The sequence below is a fragment of the Oryx dammah genome, unplaced genomic scaffold (assembly GCF_014754425.2).
Source record: "Oryx dammah isolate SB20612 unplaced genomic scaffold, SCBI_Odam_1.1 HiC_scaffold_23, whole genome shotgun sequence".
Classification (NCBI taxonomy): Eukaryota; Metazoa; Chordata; class Mammalia; order Artiodactyla; family Bovidae; genus Oryx; species Oryx dammah.
In genome coordinates, this window is record NW_024070207.1 from 64,957,244 (window position 1) to 64,979,975 (window position 22,732).

General features: G+C 34.7%; 1 protein-coding gene across 1 annotated transcript in view; it reads left to right on the forward strand.

Annotated features, from left to right (window-relative positions):
* BRWD3 (bromodomain and WD repeat domain containing 3) overlaps window positions 1–22,732 on the forward strand; it is a 155,668-nt gene that overhangs the window by 34,430 nt on the left and 98,506 nt on the right. The window contains exon 7 of the mRNA XM_040265636.1: window positions 21,585–21,745. Within this exon, the coding sequence (XP_040121570.1) occupies window positions 21,585–21,745 (161 nt within the window). The remainder of the gene's footprint in view (window positions 1–21,584; window positions 21,746–22,732) is intronic.

Sequence of the window (22,732 nt, forward strand, 5' to 3'; positions counted from 1 at the left end):
TATCATGGCTATTGTGAGTAATACCACAGTAAACATGGGAGTGAATCTCTTTAGTGTCCTGTTTTCATTTCTTTTGAGTATATAATGAGAAGTGGAATTGCTGGATCATATTGTAGTTCTTTTTTTTGACTGCACAGTGCAACATGCAGAATCTTAGTTCCCCGACCAGGAGTTGAACTTGTGCCCCTGCAGTGGAAGTGCAGAGTCCTAATCCCTAGACTGCTAGGGAATTCCCTGGTAGTTCTATTTTTAATTTATTGAGAAACCTCCATATTGTTTTCCATAGTGACTGAACCAATTTACATTCTCACCAACAGTGGACAAGGGTTCCCTTTTCTCCTCATCCTTGCCAATTCATGTTATCTCTTGTCTTCTTGATGATAGCCTTTCTAACAGGTGTGAGGTGATATTTCATTGTGGTTTTGCTTTGCATTTCCCTGGTGATTAGTGATGTTGGACCTCTTTTCATTTACCTGGTGCACATTTGGATGACTTTTGGTTTTAGCTCCTCTGCCTATTTTTTTTCTCTGCCCACTTTTTAATAATATATATTTTTTTGTTATTGAGTTTGAGTTCTTTATATATATTGGATATTAACCCCTTATCAGATATATGGCTTGCAAAAAATGTTTTCCATTCTGTAGTTTGTCTTTTCATCTTGTCAATTACTTTGCTGAGCAGGAGCTTTTAAGTTTGAAGTACCGGCTGTTAATTCTTGTTTTTGTTGTTTATACTTTTGGTGTCACATCTCAATAATCATTGCCACAACCAATAGCAAGGAGCTTCTTCCCTATATTTTCTTTTTAGAAGTTTTATGGTATCAGATCTTTGATACATTTTAAGTTAATTTTTGTGAGTGATCCAAGATAGGGATCTGGTTTCATTTTTGTTGTTGTTCACCTGTGTTTATCCAGTTTTCTCAGCACCATTTGTTGAAGAAACTGTCCTTTCCCCATTGAGTGTCCTTGGTTCCATTGACTTCATTTTTGAACATTAGTTAACTGTACATGTGAGAGAATTAATTCTAAGGTAGGTTGATAAGAAGTTCTGGGTCTCCAAGGAGGAGAAAATGGTATGGGGCTCTCAAGGAGGAGAAAAGGACAGACTTTTTTTTTTCTATATTGCTTTGTCTTAGTCACATAAGACATTTTTTTCTTAAACTCTTGAGTTGTTATGGCAACAATTTTTAAGACTAACTTTCTTTAAGCCCAGAGCTAATGATTATATAAGAAAACAATGCATTTTTCTAAAGGGTATATTTTTCCTTAAGCTCTGTACTAATGATTATATAACAACAGTGTATCTTGCTGAAGGACATGTTTCTCCTTAATGAGAACCTTCTGACTAACCTTCTTTTCTTTTTTTTTAATATAAATTTATTTGTTTTAATTGGAGGCTAATTACTTTACAATATTGTATTGGTTTTGCCATACATCAACATGAATCCACCACGGATGTACACGTGTTCCCCATCCTGAACCCCCGCCCACCTCCCTCCCCATACCATCCCTCTGGGTCATTCCAGTGTACCAGCCCCGAGCATCCTGTATCAGGCATCAAACCTGGACTGGTGATTTGTTTCATATATGATATTATACATGTTTCAGTGCCATTCTCCCAAATCATCCCACCCTCCCCCTCTCCCACAGACTCCAAAACACTGTTCTATACATCTGTGTCTCTTTTGCTGTCTCGCATACAGGGTTATCATTACCATCTTTCTAAATTCCATGTATATGCATTAGTATACTGTATTGGGGTTTTTCTTTCTGGCTTACTTCACTCTGTATAATAGGCTCCAGTTTCATCCACCTCATTAGAACTGATTCAAATGTATTCTTTTTAATGGCTGAGTAATACTCCATTGTGTATATGTACCACAGCTTTCTTATCCGTTCGTCTTCTGATGGATATCTAGGTTGCTTCCATGTCCTGGCTATTATAAACAGTGCTGCGATGAACATTGGGGTACACGTGTCTCTTTCAGTTCTGGTTTCCTCAGTGTGTATGCCCAGCAGTGGGATTGCTCAGTCATAAGGCAGTTCTATTTCCAGTTTTTAAAAGGAATCTCCACACTGTTCTCCATAGTGGTGGTACTAGTTTGCATTCCCACCAACAGTGTAAGAGGGTTCCCTTTTCTCCACACCCTCTCCAGCATTTATTGCTTGTAGACTTTTGGATCACAGCCATTCTGACTGGTGTGAAATGGTACCTCATTGTGGTTTTAATTTGCATTTCTCTGACAATGAGTGATGTTGAACATCTTTTCATGTGTTTGTTAGCCATCTGTATGTCTTCTTTGGAGAAATGTCTATTTAGTTCTTTGGCCCACTTTTTGATTGGGTCGTTTATTTTTCTAGAATTGAGCTGCAGGAGTTGCTTTTATATATTTGAGATTAGTTCGTTGTCAGTTGCTTCATGTGCTATTATTTTCTCCCATTCTGAAGGCTGTCTTTTCACCTTGCTTAGAGTTTCCTTTGCTGTGCATAAGCCTTTAATTTTAATTAGGTCCCATTTGTTTATTTTTGCTTTTATTTCCAATATTCTGGGAGGTTAGTCATAGAGGATCCTGCTGTGATTTATGTCGGAGAGTGTTTTGCCTATGTTTTCCTCTAGGAGTTCTATAGTTTCTGGTCTTATGTTTAGATCTTTAATCCATTTTGTGTTTATTTTTGTGTATGCCTTTTTGAAATCCAGCTTGAACATCTGGAAGCTCAAGGTATACATTTCTTTCTGGAGAGTTTTTATCATAAATGGATGCTGAATTTTGTCAAAGGTTTTATCTGTATCTATTGAGATAATCATATGGCTTTTATTTTTCAATTTGTTAATGTGGTGTATTACACTGATTGATTTGCAGATATTTAAGAATCCTTGCATCCATGGGATAAAGCCCACTTGGTCATGGTGTATGATCTTTTTAATGTGTTGTTGGATTCTGATTGCTAGAATTTTATTAAGGATTTTTGCATCTATGCTCGTCAGTGATATTGCCCTGTAGTTTTCTTTTTTTTGTGGTATCTTTGTCAGGTTTTGGTATTAGGGTGATGGTGGCCTCATAGAATAAGTCTGGAAGTTTACCTTCCTCTGCAATTTTCTGGAAGAGTTTGAGTAGGATAGGTGTTAGCTCTTCTGTAAATTTTTGGTAGAATAGAGCTGTGAAGCTGTCTGGTCCTGGGCTTTGTTTGCTGGAAGATTTCTGATTACAGTTTCAATTTCTGTGCTTGTGATGGGTCTGTTAAGATTTTCTATTTCTTCCTGGTTCAGTTTTGGAAAGTTGTACTTATCTAAGAATTTGTCTATTTCTTCTATGTTGTCCATTTTATTGGGATATAATTGCTGATAGTAATCTCTTATGATCCTTTGTATTTCTATATTGTCTGTTGTGATCTCTCCATTTTCATTTCTAATTTTATTGATTTGATTTTTCTCCTTTTGTTTCTTAATGAGTCTGGCTAACGGTTTATAAATTTTATTTATCCTTTCAGAGAACCAGCTTTTGGCTTTGTTGATTTTTGCTATGGTCTCTTTTGTTTCTTTTGCATTTATTTCTGCCCTAATTTTTAAGATTTCTTTCCTTCTACTAACCCTGGGGTTCTTAATTTCTTCCTTTTCTAGTTGCTTTAGCTGTAGAGTTAGGTTATTTATTTGACTTTTTTCTTGTTTCTTGGGGTATGCCTGTATTGCTATGAACCTTCCCCTTAGCACTGCTCTTACAGTGTCCCACAGGTTTTGGGTTGTTGTGTTTTCATTTTCATTCATTTCTATGCATATTTTGATTTCTTCTGTGATTTGTTGGTTATTCAGCAGCGTGTTGTTCAGCTTCCATATGTTGGAATTTTTAATAGTTTTTCTCCTGTAATTGAGATCTAATCTTACTGCATTGTGGTCAGAAAAGATGCTTGGAATGATTTTAATTTTTTTGAATTTACCAAGGCTAGATTTATGGCCTAGGATGTGATCTATCCTGGAGAAGGTTCTGTGTGTGCTTGAGAAAAAGGTGAAATTCATTGTTTTGTGGTGAAATGTCCTATAGATATCAATTAGGTCTAACTAGTCTATTGTATCATTTAAACTTTGTGTTTCCTTGTTAATTTTCTGTTTAGTTGATTTGTATCATTTAAACTTTGTGTTTCCTTGTTAATTTTCTGTTTAGTTTATCTATCCATAGGTGTGAGTGAGGTATTAAAATCTCCCACTATTATTGTGTTATTGTTAATTTCCCCTTTCATACTTGTTAGCATTTGTCTTACACATTGCAGTGCTCCTATGTTGGGTGCATATATGTTTATAATTGTTATATCTTCTTCTTGGATTGATCCTTTGATCATTATGTAGTGTCCTTCTTTGTTTCTTTTCACAGCCTTTGTTTTAAAGTCTATTTTATCTGATATGAGTATTGCTACTCCTGCTTTCTTTTGGTCTCTATTTGTGTGGAATATCTTTTTCCAGCCCTTCACTTTCAGTCTGTATGTGTCCCTTGTTTTGAGGTGGGTCTCTTGTAGACAACATATATACGGGTCTTGTTTTTGTATCCATTCAGCCAGTCTTTGTCTTTTGGTTGGGGCATTCAACCCATTTATGTTTAAGGTAGTTATTGATAAGTATGATCCCATTTCCATTTACTTTATTGTTTTGGGTTCGAGTTTATACACCCTTTTTGTGTTTCCTGTCTAGAGAAGATCCTTTAGCATTTGTTGGAGAGCTGGTTTGGTGGTGCTCAATTCTCTCAGCTTTTGCTGGTCTGTAAAGCTTTTGATTTCTCCTTCATATTTGAATGAGATCCTTGCTGGGTACAGTAATCTGGGCTGTAGGTTATTTTTTTTTCATCACCTTTAGTATGTCCTGCCATTCCCTCCTGGCCTGAAGAGTTTCTATTGAAAGATCAGCTGTTATCCTGATGGGAATCCCCTTGTGGTTTATTTGTTGTTTTTCCCTTGCTGCTTTTAACATTTGTTCTTTGTGTTTGATCTTTGTTAATTTGATTAATTAAAAGGGGTGTTTCGTCTTGGGTTTATCCTGTTTGGAACTCTCTGGGTTTCTTGAACTTGGGTGATTATTTCCTTCTGTATTTTAAGGAAGTTTTCAACTATTCTCTCCTCATGTATTTTCTCATGGTCTTTCTTTTTGTCTTCTTCTGGCACTCCTATGATTTGAATGTTGGGGCGTTTAACATTGTCCCAGAGGTCTCTGAGATTGTCCTCATTTCTTTTAATTCGGTTTTCTTTTTTCCTCTCTGATTCATTTATTTCTACCATTCTATCTTCTACCTCACTAATCCTATCTTCTGCCTCCTTTATTCTATTATTTGTTCTCTCCCGAGTGTTTTTGATCTCATTTATTGCATTATTCATTATATATTGACTCTTTTATTTCTTCTAGGTCTTTGTTAAATCTTTCTTGCATCTTCTCAATCCTTGTCTCCAGGCTATTTATCTGTGATTACATTTTGTTTTCAAGATTTTAGATCATTTTCACTATCATTATTAGGAATTCTTTATCAGGTGGATTCCCGATCTTTTCCTGTTTTGTTTGGTTTGGTGGGCATTTATCCTGTTCCTTTACCTGCTGGGTATTCCTCTGTCTCTTCATCTTGTTTATATTGCTGTGTTTGGGGTGACCTTTCTGTATTCTGGCAGTTTGTGGAGTTCTCTTTATTGTGGTGTTTCCTCACTGTGGGTGGGGTTGTACCGGTGGCTTGTCAAGGTTTCCTGCTTAGGGAATCTTGTGTAGGTGTTCTGGTGGGTGGAACTGGATTTCTTTTCTCTGGAGTGCAATGAAGTGTCCAGTAATGTTATGAGATGTCAAAGGGTTTGGAGTGACTTTGGGCAGCCTTTATATTGAAGCTCAGGGCTGTGTCCCTGTGTTGCTGGAGAATTTGTGTGGTATATCTTCCTCTAGAACTTGTTGGCCCTTGGGTGGTGCATGGTTTCAGTGTAGGTATGGAGGCGTTTGATGAGCTCCTATTGATTAATGTTCCCTGGAGTCAGGAGTTCTCTGGTGTTCTCAGGATTTCAACTTAAGCTTCCTGCTTCTGGTTTTCAGTCCTATTTTTACAGTAGTCTCAAGACTTCTCCATCTATACAGCACCAATGATAAAACATCTAAGTTAGTGATGAAAGGTTTCTCCATAGTGAGGGACACCTGGAGAGGTTCACAGAGTTACATGGAGAAGAGAAGAAGGAGGAGGGAGTTAGAGGTGACCCGAATGAGATGAGGTGGAAGCAAAAGAGGAGAGAGCAAGCTAGTCAGTAATCTCTTCCTTATGTGCGCTCCACAGTCTAGACTGCTCAGAGATGTTCACAGAGTTATACAGAGAAGAGAAGAGGGAGGAAGGAGACAGAGGTCGCCAGGAGGATAAAGGGGGGAATCAAAAGGAGAGAGAGACAGATCCAACTGGTAATCAGTTCCCTAAGTGTTCTCCACCATGAAGGACACACAAAGAGATTCACAGAGTTGGGTAGAGAAGAGAAATGGGAGGGAGGAAATAGAGGCCACCTGGTGGAGAAAAGGGAGAGTCCAAAGGGAGAGAGAGCAGTCAAACCAGTAATCTTACTCCCAAGTAAAAATGGGTACTGAAGATTGGGTTCTTAAAGGTACAAAATTGATAACAAATGACAAAAAGCAAAGATTAAAAATCTAGAGTAGAATTTGGATTTTCAAAAATACAATATTAAAGAAAAGAAAAAGTCACAAAAATTATAAAACATATACATATATATGAAGTTAGCTTTAAAAAATAGATTCTCTTTTTTTTTTGCAAACTAATAGTAGGTTATAAAAATGAAAAAGGAGTGATAGAGGACTTAAAAACTTTAAGAAATTGAAAAAAGAATGATAGTAAAAATAGTAAAAATATATCTAGGACTTTCTCTGGTGTTGTTGTGGGCAGTGTGGGGTCAGTTCATTTTCAGATAGTTCCTTAATTTGGCTTATATTTCTCAAGATCTATAGGCCCCTTCATATGTGGTCGGTACTAACTACAGGGTTTTAATCTATTGCACCTGTCACTTCCAAGGTGGTTACCTCTGTTTTAGCTTCTTCTATTTGCTGGTCTCTTCCATTTTAAAGGGGATCAGCAATGGGTTTTCTTTGGAAGGAATGATACTAAAGCTGAAACTCCAGTACTTTGGCCACCTCATGTGAAGAGTTGACTCATTGAAAAAGACTCTGATGGGAGAGATTGGGGACAGGAGGAAAAGGGGACGACAAAGGATGAGATGGCTGGATGGCATCACCGACTTGATGGATGTGAGTTTGAGTGAACTCCAGGAGTTGGTGATGGACAGGGAGGCCTGGCGTGCTGCGATTCATGGGGTCACAACGAGTCAGACATGACTGAGCGACTGAACTGAACTCAGTGTCTAATAGCCTCCCTGCCACAAGGGGGCGGTGGTGGACACTTTTTTAGCCTCATTTGTTCAGTTGTGCTGTTGGGAGGGAGGGACGCTGCAAACAAAGAACACTGGCGTGTGCTTGCAGTATCTTGCCCACACTGGTTTTGCCCCCTCTCACTGCATGTGTGCTTTCCCTGTTTACACTGCTTAGGCTCTAGGTTGCTCTGCCAGGAACTGTCTGAGGCCAGCCCTGGGTTGTATGCACTTACCAGGTCTAAGCTGCTCAGGTTCAGGTACTCGGGTAGTCCTCAGAGGTGTAGATTCCGTTGGGTCTGCGTTTTGTGACCTTCCCAGGTCTGAGCAGCTCAGGTCATCAGGTGTTTGGTGAGCATGGTCACTGCGACTTATCGCCTCCCCATCCCTGCCGCTCAGTTTTCTGGGTGTACAGCCGGCGCACCTTCTCAGGTGGATGTTGACCATCCAGAATCCCAGGACATCTTAGTTAGCAGCGAAGCCTGCTTGCAGTTTGGCAGATCATGCCTGTCTGGGGCTGTGATTGCCCCCTTCAGGCTCTGGCTGCCTGTCACTGGAGTGGGGTGGTGTGCAGCCAGCTAGCTCTGCTCAGTCCTTTGTTCTGTGAGCAGACCTGCTGGTGTATTAGGTTAGGGCTTTTTGTTTAGCTCTAGTCAGCCCTTTGTTCTGTGAGTGGGACTGGGGGTGTCTTAAGTTAGGGCTTTTCGCATGGTAGTTATCCCACAGTCTGGTTTGCTAGCCCAAGTTAGTTCCCTCAGATTGCCCTCGGGGCATTCAGGCCCAGTCCTTACTGTAAGCAATGCAGCCCACAACTCCCTGCCTAGCCCCCGCTTGCTAATTGTGGATGCAGGTGTCTGTGCTGCTTGTCCGCTGGAGGAGTTACCATTGGGCACGTAATCTGTGGGTTTTAATTATTTATTTATTTTTCCTCCCAGTTATGTTGCCCTCTGTGGTTCCAAAGCTCACCACAGACTAGGCAGTGAGAGTGTTGCCTGGTATTTGTAAACTTCTCTCTTTTTAAGACTCCCTTCCCAGATGGAGCTCCATCCCTACCTCTTTTGTCTCTCTCTTTGTCTTTTCTATTTTTTCCTACCTCCTTTCGAAGACAATGGACTGCTTTTCTGGGTGCCTGATGTCCTCTGCCGGCATTCAGAAGTTGTTTTGTGGAATTTACTCAGGGTTCAAATGTTCTTTTGATAAATTTGTTGGGGAGAAAGTGGTCTCTGTGTCCTATTCCTCTGCCATCTTAGGACCACCTCTCTAATCTTATTTTCTTAAGAAATGTCTTGGGACTGGGTCTGGTAAGACCTTTCTATTGTTCTAATCTTGTTCTCTTAAGATGTATGTTGTGGGAGTGGGTCTGGTAAAAGTGTATAAGGCCTTGATAAGACTAGCAAGTGGGGCACTCTCCATCCTCCTTCTTATGTCTATGTCAAAAGCTTTCTCTGTCCTTTTTCACTGTAATAAAACTTCTGCCACACAAAAGCTCTGTGTAATCAAGCCTGGTCCCTGATCCCAAAGCTAAATCTTCTTTGGAGGTCATAAATTCAACACCATTCACCATAAGCTGTCACATGGAGGCTTATTTCTGGATTCTCAGTATGTTCCATTTGTATGTGGGTGTGTGTTTATACCAGTGCTACACTGTTTTACTATATCTTAGTAGTATAGTTTGAAATCAGAAAGTGTGATGCATCTGGCTTTGTTCTTTCTCAGGCTTGCTTCCATTATTCTTGTGTTTTTGTGGTTCCTGTACAAATTTTAGGATTGTCTTTTCTGTATCTTTGAACTATGCCATTAAAATTTTGATAGTGGTTGCATTGAATCTATAGGTAGCTTTTGGTGGCATGGACACGTTAATAATCTTTCCATCCATGAACATGGAATTTCTTTCCATTTGTTTGTTCTTCAGTTTTTTTCAACAAAGTCTTACAGTATTTTTTCTTTTTTGCATAGATCTTTTACATTATTGGTTAAATTTATTCTTAGATATTTTGTTGTTTTTGATGCTGTTGTGAACGGAATAAGCTTGTTTACAGATGTTTCATTAGTTTTTGTGTTTAGAAGTGAAACTTTTTTATGTTGATTTTGTATCCTGAAACTTTACTGAATGTGTTGATTCATTCTAACATGTGTAAAATCATATCATCTCAAAAAAAAAAAAGAATAATCATATTATCTGCTAATAACAACTGTTATACTTCTTTCTTTCCCATTTGGAAGTCTTTTATTTCTTTGTCTTAGGTAATTACTCTGTCTAGGACTTCAGTACTAAACTGAACAAAAGTAGTGAGAGTAGGCATCCTTGTCTTGCTCCTAGTCTTAGCAGGAAAAACTTTTGATATTTTCCATTAAATATGATGCTAACTATGGATTTGTTGCATATGGCCTTTATTATGTTGGTATGCTGTTCTATATCCAATGTACTGAAAATTTTTACTGTGAAAGGATGTTGGATTTTTCAAATGCTTTTTCTTCATCTTTTGAGATGATTATGTCATTTTTATATTTCATTCTATTATTGTTATACATTATATTCATTGGTTTGCATATGTTGGACCATCCTTGTATCCTAGGGATAAATTCCACTTGATCTATTAATGTTTTCTTGAATTAGGTTTGCTGATATTTTGTTGAGAATTTTTTGCATCTGTGTTCATTAAGATATTGATCTGCAGTTTTCCTATGTCATTATCTGACTTAAGTATCAGAGTAATGCTGGCCTTGTAGAATGAATTTGGAAGTGTTCACTTCTCTACAATTTGAAAGAGTTTGAGAAGGAATGGCATTAATTCTTCTTGAAAGTTTTGGTGGAATTGGCCTGTGAAACCACCTGTTCTAGGGTTTTCTGTTTTGAGAGCTATTTGATTACTGATTCAGTCTGTTTACTCGTTATTGATCTGTTCAGATTTTCTGTTTATTCCTGCTTCAGTGTTGGTGTATTCCTGCTTCAATGTTGGTAGGTTATGTGTTTCTAAAAATTTATCCATTTCTTCTAGGTTATCTAAATGTTGGCATGTAATTGTTCATTGTAGTCTCTTATGAACCTCTGTGTTGGGTTGGCCAAAAAGTTCTATCATGTTTTTCCCCAGAGATGGTTCTTAGTTGTCTTTAACTTGATTTGAAATAGTTTTGTTAGATTGTATTGTGTATAATGACACTGTCATATCAGCGTGCATTAAAAAAACTTACTAAAAATTGGTGAATTTTTGTGTAGCCATTTTACTATTGAAGATGAGGGAAAAAAGCAACATTTTGGCATATGATGCTTTATTATTTCAAGAAAGGTAAAAATGCAACTTAAAGACACACTAAAAGATTTCTGCAGTATATTGAGAAGGTACTGTGACTGATCATAAGTGTCAAGAGTGATTTGTGAAGTTTTGACCTGGATTTTTTCTCACTGCATGATGTTCCATGGTTGCAGAGACGAGTCAAAAGCGATAATGATCAAATTGAGACATTAATTGAGAACAGTCAATGTTATATCACATAGGAGATAGTTGACATACTCAGAATATCCAAATCAAGTGTTGAAAATCATTTATACCACCTTGGTAAATTAATCATTTTGATGTGTGGGTTCCACATAAATTCAGTGAAAAAACTTTTTTGACCATATTTCCGCATGTTATTCTCTTCTGAAACATAACAGAAATGTTCTGTTTTTTAGAACAAATTGTGACAGATACTGAAAAGTGGATACTGTATAATAATGTAGAATGGAAGAGAGTGTGGGGCAAATGAAATAAATTACCACCAACCAGACCGAAGGCTGGTCTTATCCAAAGAAAGTGATGTTGTGCATATAATGGGATTGGGAGTCCTCTATCATGAAAACCTTCTGGAAAACCAAATATTAACTCCCACAAGTACTGCTCCCATTTAGACCATGGAAAGCAGCACTTGATGAAAAGCATCTGGAATTAGTCAGCAGAAAATGCATAATCTTTCACCAGGCTAATGTAAGACCACATGTTTCTTTGATGATCAGGCAAAAACTGTTATGGCTTGGCTGAGAAATTCTCATTGATCTGCCATATTGATCAGACATTGAACCTTTGGATTTCCATTTGTTTCGATCTTGACAAAATTCTCATAATGGAAAAAAGTTCAATTCCTTGGAAGACTGTTAAAAGGCACCTGGAATAGTTCTTTGCTTAAAAATATAAAGTTTTGTGAAGATGGAATTATGAAGTTGCCTGAAAAATGGCAGAAGGTAGTGGAACAAAACAGTGATACACTGTTCAATAAAGTTCTTGGTGAAAATGAAAAAATGTGTCTTTAATCCAAAATCAAAGGAACTTCTTGGCCAACCAAATATTTCTGCAGTATTACTTGAGTCTTCTCTTTTTTTTTCTTAGTCTAGCTACAGTTGTCAAATGTTTATCTTTTTGAAGAACCAGCTCTTAGTTTTGTTGGACCTTTCTACTGTTTTTCTTGTCTGTTTCACTTATTTTCCCTCTGATCTCTTATTTCTGTCCTTCTGCTGTTGGGTTTTACTTTGTTCTTTCTAGTTTCTTGAAGTGATGTTCTATTCCCAATTGTTCTAATTTTTTGATACATTCTGCAGCATCTCATAGGGTTTGATATGTTTCCATTTTCATTTATTTACATATAGTTTTTTTTTTATTTCCTTTTGTTTTTTTTTTCCTTTTACAATTGGTTGTTCAGAAGTGTGTTGTTTAGTTTTCACATGTTTGTAGACTTTCCAGCTTTCCTCTTTTTGTTGATTTGTAGTTTTATACCATTATGGTCAGAAAAGATAGTCAAAATGATTTTAGTCTTCTTAAATTTGCTAGGACTTGTTTTGTGTCCTGTCATATGATCTTCTAAGGAACAAGCATCCTTTTTAATAGTCTTTTCCTTTAAGCTGTATGCTACAGTTAAGTAGTTAACATACCATTCTAATATGGAATTATAGTTTTCTAACTCTGTCCATTTTTAACCTTTACTGGAGTGTTTCATATGTTATCATCTTGCTTTTTAGTGTTTTTGTTTCCTCAGCTTGAAGAACTCCTTTTAGCATATCTTTTCAAAGTGAGTATACTGGTGTTGAACTCCCTCAGCTTTTGTTTGCCTTAGAAATCCTTTATTTCGCCTTCACTTTTAAAGGATAACTTTGCTGGGTAAAGTATTCTTGGCTGGCAGTGTTTATTTTTCAATAATTTGAATGTATCATTCCACACTCTCCTGACCTATGGAGTCTCTGCTGAGAAGTCTACTGATAGCCTAATAGGATTTCCTTTGTAGATCATCTTTTTTCCTTTTGCTGCCTTTAATATTCTTTCTTTATCATTGATTTCTGAAATTTTCATTATAATGTGTTTTACAGAAGGTCTTTTTGAATTGTGGTAATAGGTTTTCTATTAGTTTCATGTATTTGCATGTCCTTTCCCATGATTGTAGTGTTTTCAGCTATTATTGTCCAATTAGTTTTTCATCAAAGGGGAGAGAAAAAAAAAAAGAAAAAACTCAACTGCTAAAATGGTGATGTCAATCCCCTAGTGCATTTTAAATTTGGATTCTGCTATTGATAGCTGTATCCTCTCAAGAAATCATGTTTACTATGAGATTTAAAAGACATATTCATTTATTTTTAAGAGATGTTCATTTTAATTCAACATTTTTTATTAAGTATGTGAAATATAAAACCTTAAATTTAGTATAACTATTTTATATTTTATTACTAATTTCCCCAATTTTAAAATTATTTGCTACTTTGTAGTCTTTGTCCGCTGTTATATGATTGTTTCAACATGTTTTAGCAGAGGTTTCCTAATCTTTGTGGTTTTTTATTTTTTGGTCTAATAATATTCTATTTTTCATGTATGGAGATAATAGAAGGAAATGTACTTTGCGGTTCCCCCCGCCCCCCACAGAATTTGTGCATTTTCAATTGCAGTGATCCTTCTCTTTCTTCCTGCTTACTGACCTAGGTGTTTTGATATTATTGACTGGATTTAGGAGAAGAGACTGTGTTGTCTTGAACAATTGTAGAAATAAGCTGATGTACTAATTAAAGTTTTTTGATACAACCACCCTGTAATAAGTCCTTGATTTGGATTTGCTGTCCTTGTTATTGATTCTTCTAATTTTTTTAAGTCTTTTTTTTTAACCATTTAATATTTGAAGGTCTAGCACTGACCTTTGAAGTCAAGATAATAAATAGTACATGTTGTGCTACACTCAACAAATGTTCTAAAATATGCAGACTTTTTTTCTAACAGTAGAATTTTATCAGCTATTGATACTTTTTAATTTTTTTCATATGAAATGATGGATGATCACTTAATGGAGAGGAAAGTGAAGAAAAGAGTAACATAAGAAAAGAAGCACATTCTTATAAAAAATTGAGGATGTCACAGCATGAGGAATTTCAAGTTATTATTGAAGACTAGATGAAAAAAGTCAGTGTGATTCTAACTTTATTAATTTGAAATACAGTGTTCTGTATTGTAATTTTGAAACAAATAGAACTTGATTACATGAAATGGTACATTAATATCCAACATACAGTAGAATATTATTTGTTTTGCATTATGAGATTTTGTTTCTTTTTTCAAAGGCCATTATTATTCATTTCTCAATGTAACTAAATAGCATTTAAAATGTTAATAGAATAATATGACAGGTTTCAGGAGAACATTTATATGAATTTTATTCAGTTTTAATTAATTTCTTTAATATGTTCTTCATAAAATTTGAGGCTTCTTAGGGGATTACTGTGTTCTCTCCCTTTTACTCTTCATTACCGCTTCTAACTGATGTTGAGAAAGCACAGTATATTAAGCCAAAATAAGTTTAAGTTACTGTTTTTTAGTGACACTAGTAAAGTTACCTATAAGAAAATTACCCAATGTTGTGGTTAAGTATACCGGGTATAACATGAGGAAAAGACCTGTAAAGCAGAAAGTGACCAGTAATTCACAATAGAAAACGTTTAAGTTAGGCAGGATATTTTTAAATATTGGATATAATGCAACAGAGTGAACTAGAAATTTTAACATAAAGAGATTCAAAACTTGAAATAGTATTAGTGTTTAAAATGTGATGAGTGGCCATATTTGGTCCTAAACAAACATATCTATTGGGAAGGTGAGGCATAGTAGTGCAAGTTAAATGTATTTACAAATCTATGGACCAAAATTTGGCTGTACTACAGTGGGTAGAAATTGAGTGATAAATTTATACAGGATTATATTAAAGACTGGGCAGTATAAATGATGCTTTCCTAGTAGAGAGGTAAAAAAGCAGGATATCTAGATCAAACTAAAAATGAATGTCCCCCATCCCCTCAACTCCAATTTAGTTATTATGTTGAGGCATTTAAAACTACTACTTCTGTTTGTAGAAAATGATTACATGTTAACAATTTCATATGGTTAATCCATGCAAAAATACCCCCAAAACACATTTAAAGTTCCAGTTAGCATATGGGAAAGGAATTTATAGATTTATTAAAAAGGAATAGATGGGATAAATTAACTACCAAAGTTTTAACTGTTGGGGATAATTATATTTTGCTTTAGTCTTCTCTATCCAAGAGAAAGATTTCTAAACTGTAAAGGGTAGAGCTAGTGGGTGAAAAAAAATTTCAAGATATATGAGTGAGTACCTGGCTACTTTAAGAGTTCCAAATGACTTAAGTCCTGGTATACTGAACTAGTTTAGGTATTCTGTGTGCAGTCAGAGTAGACAAAAGAAATTGGAATACTGAATGAACAGGTATACAAAAAGCAACAAAAAATAGATCTTGAAATTATTGATGGGTAAATTTAGCTTTAACCCCAGGAAAATTTTAGACAAGCTTATTTAATAACTGTTTGTGTACTTTTATTTTTTAATTTTAATTTTTCATTGGAGTATAATTGCTTTACCATATTGTGTTTCTACTGTACAACAAAGTGAATCAGCTGTGTGTATACATATATCCCTTCCCTTTTGAACCTCCCTCCTACCTCCCCGATCCTACCCATCTAAGTCATCAAAGAGCACTGAGCTGAGCTCCCTGTACTTTATAGCAGGTTCCCACGGTAGTGTATATATGTCAATCTTAATCTCCCAATTTGTCCCACCTTCCCCTTCTGCCTCTGTGTCCCCATGTCCATTCTCAATGTCTGTGTCTCTATTCCTGCCCTGGAAATAGGTTCTGCGGAAGACCTAAATAGACCTCTCTCCAAAGAAGACATACAGATGGCCAAGAGTCACATGAAAAGATGGCTCCACATCACTAATTATTAGAGAAATGCAAATCAAAACTACAATGAGGTATCACCTCACACCAGTCAGAATGACCATCATCAAAAATAACTACAAACAATAAATGCTGGAGAGGATATGGAGAAAAGGGAACCCTCTTGCACTGTTGGTGGGAACGTAAATTGTGGAGAACAGTATGAAGGTTCCTTAAAAAACTAAAAGTAGAACTATATATGACCCAGAAATCCCACTTTTGGGCATATACCCTGAATAAAACATAATTCAAAATGACATATGTACTCCAATGTTCATTGCAGCACTATTTACAATAGCCAGGACATGGAAACCACCAAAATGTCCAATGACAGATGAATGGATAAAGAAGATATACATAAATACAGTGGAATATTACTCAGCCATAAAAGGAACGAATTTGGGGCTTTTATAGAGATGTGGATGGACCTAGAGTCTGTCATACAGAGTGAAGTAAGTCAGAAAGAGAAAAAACAAATATCATATATTAATGCATATGTGTGAAATCTAGAAAAATGGTACAGATGTGTACTTTAAGGAGGTTGTCACTGGTACTTAAATATGTATACTAAAAAGGAATGTCAAACTAATCTGGCTAATGTAAGGTAGTGTAAAGCAGCTGTTTTAGAAATCTAATGTAGTAGAGGTATAGCTGGAAATAATCCCCTGTATTCTGTGCTGATTAGACCACTGGGATATTTTGCTCAGTTCTTACTGTTTTAAGAGGCTCAGATATTGATGAATTAGGTATTTCCCAGGAAAAAAAAAAAAAAAAGCAAACACAATAGTGTTTATGGTGAAAGTGTTTTTTCTATAGGGAATGATAGGAAAGAAAGGTGTTTGTAAATTATTGCTGTGAGTAATGTAAAGGGAGACCTCACATGTTGAGGGACAAAATTTAGGTGCAAATGATAGTGATGTTTAAATATTTCATGAATTACCATATAGCAAAGGGATTTGACTTATCTTTTATGTGTAGCTCTCAAGGGCTAAACTGTTATTCTCTGGAAGTTATGGGGAAAGCAATTGAGTTCAGTTAAAGAAAGAGTCTCTCCAAAATTAGAACAATTTTTGAGAAATAATCTCTTCTTTATTAAAAGTGTATAGGAAGAGTCTGAAAGGCCTTCAAACAGATATGTTATAGAAAGGATAATTTTGTGGGGAGAGAATTTGGAGTAGAATTGGCAGTTCCCTAATTGGGCACAGTATCAGCATCACTTGCAGAGCTTATTAAAAAAAAAAACATGTTGAGAGCTATATATATTTCTGTAGATAATTTCATTAAAATATCATTCATTCCTATAGTTGAGTAAATGATTAAAGCTTTTGCCCAATAGAATAATGTAAATTCCACAAGGATAGGGATCTTGTTTGACTTATAAGTTGTATTTCCTGCATCTGTCACAGTGCTTAGCTCATAGTAGGTTGTGAACAAATATGTTTTAAGAAATACAGCAATAACTGTATTTGTAGCTGTTTATTAATTTTTGTGAATTAATAAGTTTATAAATACATAGAGTAAGTCTTATCTTGTTATTGAATCTTTAAGCATTTTGGTCTCTTATTGAGTTAGTTCATATATCATTTTTTTAGAGAGCAGTTTGGAAGCTTATTCTACAAAAATTTAAAGAAAAAATTTAGGAGACATAATGGACTCTGAATATAATATTTTGTACTTAAATACATTTTATGCATATTTATATTTGACTAATTTGTCAACATTTTATTGTGACATCAAAGATGTTTCTCTCAAAAATTGTTGATAAATTTCAAGATAAAGTTGGCATGTTCACATCACTACTCAAGAGAAAATACTCTGTGTTTGATTGTTTGAACCTGACTATAACCATCTTAGCTTCCTAGATAGAAAGGTGTCCTAATTAATGTGTGCTATTTTTCAAAGGTTGCCAAGACCTTTACAACAGTGGATGAAGAAGCAGACATTTTGTTCTGACTAAAATTATGTTTCTTGATTGCCCTATTCTTACCAGTGTTTTGAATGTTGTAATCTTACTTTTTTAACTTTGAGAGCTAAAGTCCTTAGTAAATAGAGGCTGAGATAACATTTACTCTTATTGTGTTTTTAAAATACTTTAATCAAGGTAACTAATTATATATACTAAAACTGTTACCTGCTTGTGAAATACTGTAGATATTAGAAGTCTAAATATTGAGAATGTGATAATGAATACTGGATATATTGGTGTAGAGTTTGTGGGAATTTTTTATTTGTAGTTATTTCTCATTAATATATCATTTTACTTTGTTAGAGTGAAAGTTTAAATTGCTCATCTCTTATCTTGAGAAGAAAAAACAATGTAGTGTTTTAATCATAACTGCCAATATCTTCATCTAAAGACCTGTTGCCATTTTTATCTTTTCTGAAATTTTTGTCACCAACAAAGGCAGGATTACATTTTTTTCCTTCCAGATTGAGTTGATGTAGTGTATTCTTGGTTATCAAAATACTCATAGCTTTGGGATTTTGGAATGGTAAATATTTATGATGTGTGAAACAGCATGATACTTAACTATAAGATCTTAATTACATAAAAATGGATGTTTAGTTGTGAAAATACAAAAATGAGACCTAGAAGAACACATCAAATGGTAAACTGCTTGTGATTATGAATGACTTTGTTTTTTGCTTCTTGTGTTTTTTGATTTCCTAATATGCACATGTTAACTTTTAAGAAATAAATGTTATTTTAAAAACCTTAAAAAAATAATTAAATGTGTCCAAATAGTACATTTAATAGACATTTATTTTTAAAGATTTTTAAAAATTTGGCATATACTTTTTATTTTTGACTGTTTTATTTTTATTTATTTTTAGTTGACATAATTGATTTACAATATTAGTTGCAGGTATATAATTGATTCAGAATTTTTATTGATTGCACTGCATTTATAGTTATTATAAAATATTGGTGATATTTCCCTGTGCTGTACAATATATATCCTTGTGGCTTGTATACATTGTAGTTTGTATCTCTTAATCTCCTATCCCTAAGTTGCCCTTACCCCCCTTCCTCTCTTCATTGGTAACCGCTGGTTTGGTTACTAATGGACTAGTCATACTTTCCATTTCCTCCTGGTTTAATCTTAGGAGATTGTACATTTCTAGGAATTTGTCAATTTCTTCTAGGTTGTCCATATTATTGGCATATAGTTTTCCATAGTAATCTTGATAGAGACATTTAAATACAACACAGTAATAATTGTGTATGTGTGTCCCTTTATTTTATTATTACTTTTGAGGAAAGGAACTTCAAGCATCCTTCTCTCCCAAAGGAGCTATATATATTCATGCTAGAAGAATGAGATTCACTTCTTTCTAGTAAAATACTCAAGGATTGATCAAAAGTGAACTCTTTTAAATTGTATTTTTATAGTCATTTATCAGCCATTACAAATTTCAGAAAATGTTCTTGATAAAATGCTCTTTAAAGATGTGAGAAAAACAAAAAGCATCAGTGCTGAAAAATAGTGGTTAAATGGAGAATACATGCAGAAGAGTGTTGACGGAACTCCTTATTGAATATAGAGCCTAAGGCCTGTTGACATTACCAAGTGTCTGAGAAAAATGTACAAATGTTATCATTTCACGTGATTATATATGTATCATTTTATATATAAAAAAAGATTGCTGAGATAGGAAACAAGGAATATTTGATGATTATGCTGTTGAATATGCAATATACCTTATATTGGAATTTTTTGAATAGCTGTTAGTGGACTACAGAACCTAATAGAAAACTTGTGTTTAAGATAAAAATGTATGTTTAAAGATTGTTAGTGAAAGTGAAAGTTGCTCAGTTGTGTTCAATTCTTTGCAACCCCATGGACTGTAGCCTGCCAGGCTCCTCTGTCCGTAGAATTCTCCAGGCAAGAATACTGGAGTGGATAGCTGTTCCCTTCTCCAGGGGATCTTCCCAACTTATGGACTGAACTGAGGTCTCCTGCAATGCAGTCGTATTCTTACTGTCTGAGCCACCAGGGAAGCCCATAGAAGAGTGTTTAAATGAAACTTAAAAAAAAAAATCTACACTTATATCACAAAGTGGTTGGTTTCATTTTTCTTTTTCTTTCTGGTGTTTATGCACATATATATGTATTTTTATATAATCTAAGTCATCATATTTTTTAAAGTTCATATTTTTTGCTTTGTAGTTCATAATTGTTCCACACTGAGATAGTTTCCAATTTTAATTATTTTTATAGAATAGTTTATCATATATTCTATAATTCTGATTCTTTCTCCATCTGATTTTCTGGTTTATTCTTCATGTTGATGATGTTGCTTTTAGTTCTTAAAGTTCAAATTGATTTTTAACCAGGGGCAATTTTTTTCCCCCAGGAGATGTTTGGCAATGTCGGGATGTTTTTGCATGTCACAGGTTTTTGGTGATGGGGTGTTAATAGCATCTGTTGGGTAGAGGCCAGGTATGCTGCTAAACATTGTAGCCCCCCTACAACAAAGATTCACCAATCTCAAAGTTCCTAAGTCCAGTAGTTCCACGGTTGAAAAATCCTTCCTTAAAGTAATACACCTTTTCCTCCATTTACTTACAAAATATGAATGTAGAAAAGCAAAGCAGAAGTAATGGTTGATTATTTCAAGGAACTCAGAGCAGTAAGAAATATTTGACTAGAGAACGAAGATAACTTCTGTAATTTTCAGACTTTAATACCTGCTCTTCCCAACTTAGAGTTGTGGATATTTCTAGAGTTTGGGATGGGAAGCAACTGCCAAAAAGGAATCTTCTTACATAGTACTGATGGTTATGGATTTTCTACCATTATTTACTTAGCATCTTGATATAAATACTCAGATCTCTAATGTGTTCTTATGTTTTGCATTCAAAGTTGGATTTTGCTATTCATCATTTTTTATCATTTTGTCAATTTAAGGTGACTGTTAAAGTGACCTCTGCCTGAAAAAAAGATTGAGATGTTGAAAGGTTTTTTATTTTAATTTGTGGCATGGTTCTAATTGTATTAATCACAGTTCTTGGCTTAATGTTGCCTTGCTTCAACATAAAGGTATTATTTATACTGTTATTTATACAGTATGGTAAAATTTTGCCTTGCCTCAAGATCAGAAGGTTTCTGTGTTTTGATTAAAATACAGTTTATGGGATGTGGAATACTGGAGGAATTTCACAGAGCAAGTAGATGCTTGTATATACTTACATAGGGAACAAGATCTTTGTTTTAGGGGAGTGAGAAGAGTCCACGTAGTATTTGGAGAATTGTACAGATTTATGCTTTATTCTGGCTGCTTTTTAAGAAAATTAGATCACAAAACAAAAAAGGAGACAAGATCTAAGTTGATCTTATAGGAGATGAAACCTCAAAAGTTCATTGATAACTAGAAGGGCACTCTATAGTTTCTGAAACCAGAAATGGGGAAAACCTATAGATAAGTCTAGAAAGCATTGTTACTGAAAACCTATGTGGTGTTATAGGCTTCTTCCTCTTTTTACTGTATGAATCTCTGTAATACTCTTAATAAATTTTTAGGGACAACTGTTTATGGTGTGGATAGGTGTGAGAAGGTAGGATGGGAGTTCATAAAATTTCCTATATAGTTTTTAAGATGTGTTATACTTAACCAAATGCTGTCTTTATTCTAAAGTTCCTTCATGTTATAGTAAGATTTATTTATATGTTTAAAGTTACAGTTTCTTTGACTATAGTGAACCAAGGAAGGCAAAATGGGATTGTACTTGAGAAACCATAGGAAGGCAAACAGAAAATCAGACTTCTGGGACTTAAAGTATTCTTAGGGCTTTGTGGTAATGAACTTGAGTTTGGAAAATTGTGAAATGTGTGAAGGAATTTAGACTTTTCACAGCATAGAATTGCTGTTGTGTGTGTACCCTTTTGTTTCATCATAATATTGATGATTTAACTTTAAATGTAGTTTTCACTTTTAGGTTTTAAGAAGTGAATCTTCTGTTTTATGTTTTTCAGTGAATATCACCTCAGCCAGGCAATTAACCGGATGTAGTCGTTTCAGCCATATTTTCCCTTCAGCTGCTTACCAGCACATTAAGATGCATAAGAGAATTCTGGGTCACTTGTCATCTGTCTACTGTGTAGCATTTGACAGAAGTGGGAGAAGAATTTTTACAGTGAGTTTAAAATTTATGACACTTGCCTATTAGAGATTTACAACAATGGAAGCGAGGCTTCATGGCATTGAAGTATGCTTTGTAAGCAGCTCTTCCTTTTTAGACACATGAATGCAAGAAAAAAATAAATGGAAATTAAAAATCTTTTCTCTTTTTATGTAAGTAAATGGATGAACTATAATGACTTCTGTCATTTGGGAAATCTAATTTTTTAAAAAATTAAATTATCAGAAGGCCTTATATTCTAAAGGTTTTATCTACTTAATTTGATTTCATTCTATTTTAGCAAACATTAAAATGCATTTTTCATTTGCCATTTAGCATAATTGGTGCCAGTTCTGCTTAATTAATGATTACATCATCCTTATAGTTGAGTAGTTGAACTATGCAGTTAATAACAAAGATTATATATTGTAATATTGTATATATCTCTCTTTGAATTCAGTACTATTTTTAAAATTGGATTTTTATTAACTGTATGCTTTTTTGTACAAAATTATAGCAGACTAATGTTTCCAAGTTAAGGCTTAGTCTCATTGTTTCAGTACTAAGTTAATGTAAAAGTGTAGGTAATGGCATGGTTTTCTTTTTAAATTCCTATGCTAAAACAAAGGAAGTGGTTTGTATTTGAGAAATTCGACTTCTTGGAGTTCATTACAGACTCTTCCTTTGATGTTTTCATGACTTCAAAATGAGTATATGGATGTTGTTGATGATGAGGATGAGGATGATGATTTTAATGTTTTTATAAACAGATAACATATCTACCACATTAGAGTAGAATTGCTTTTTAATATTTTAAAGCTCTTTTGAAATTCTCATGAGGAAGTTCATAATAGTTTCACCAGAGGTTATAGCAAAGCCTCATGTTTACTGAGAAATGCATGTAGATTTTAGGTTAAAGTTTTAAGTATTTGTAGAGAAAAAAATATTCAAAATATTCAAGCAATTAAGAAAAAAGACTGTCAGGTGTAAGGAAAGAAATAA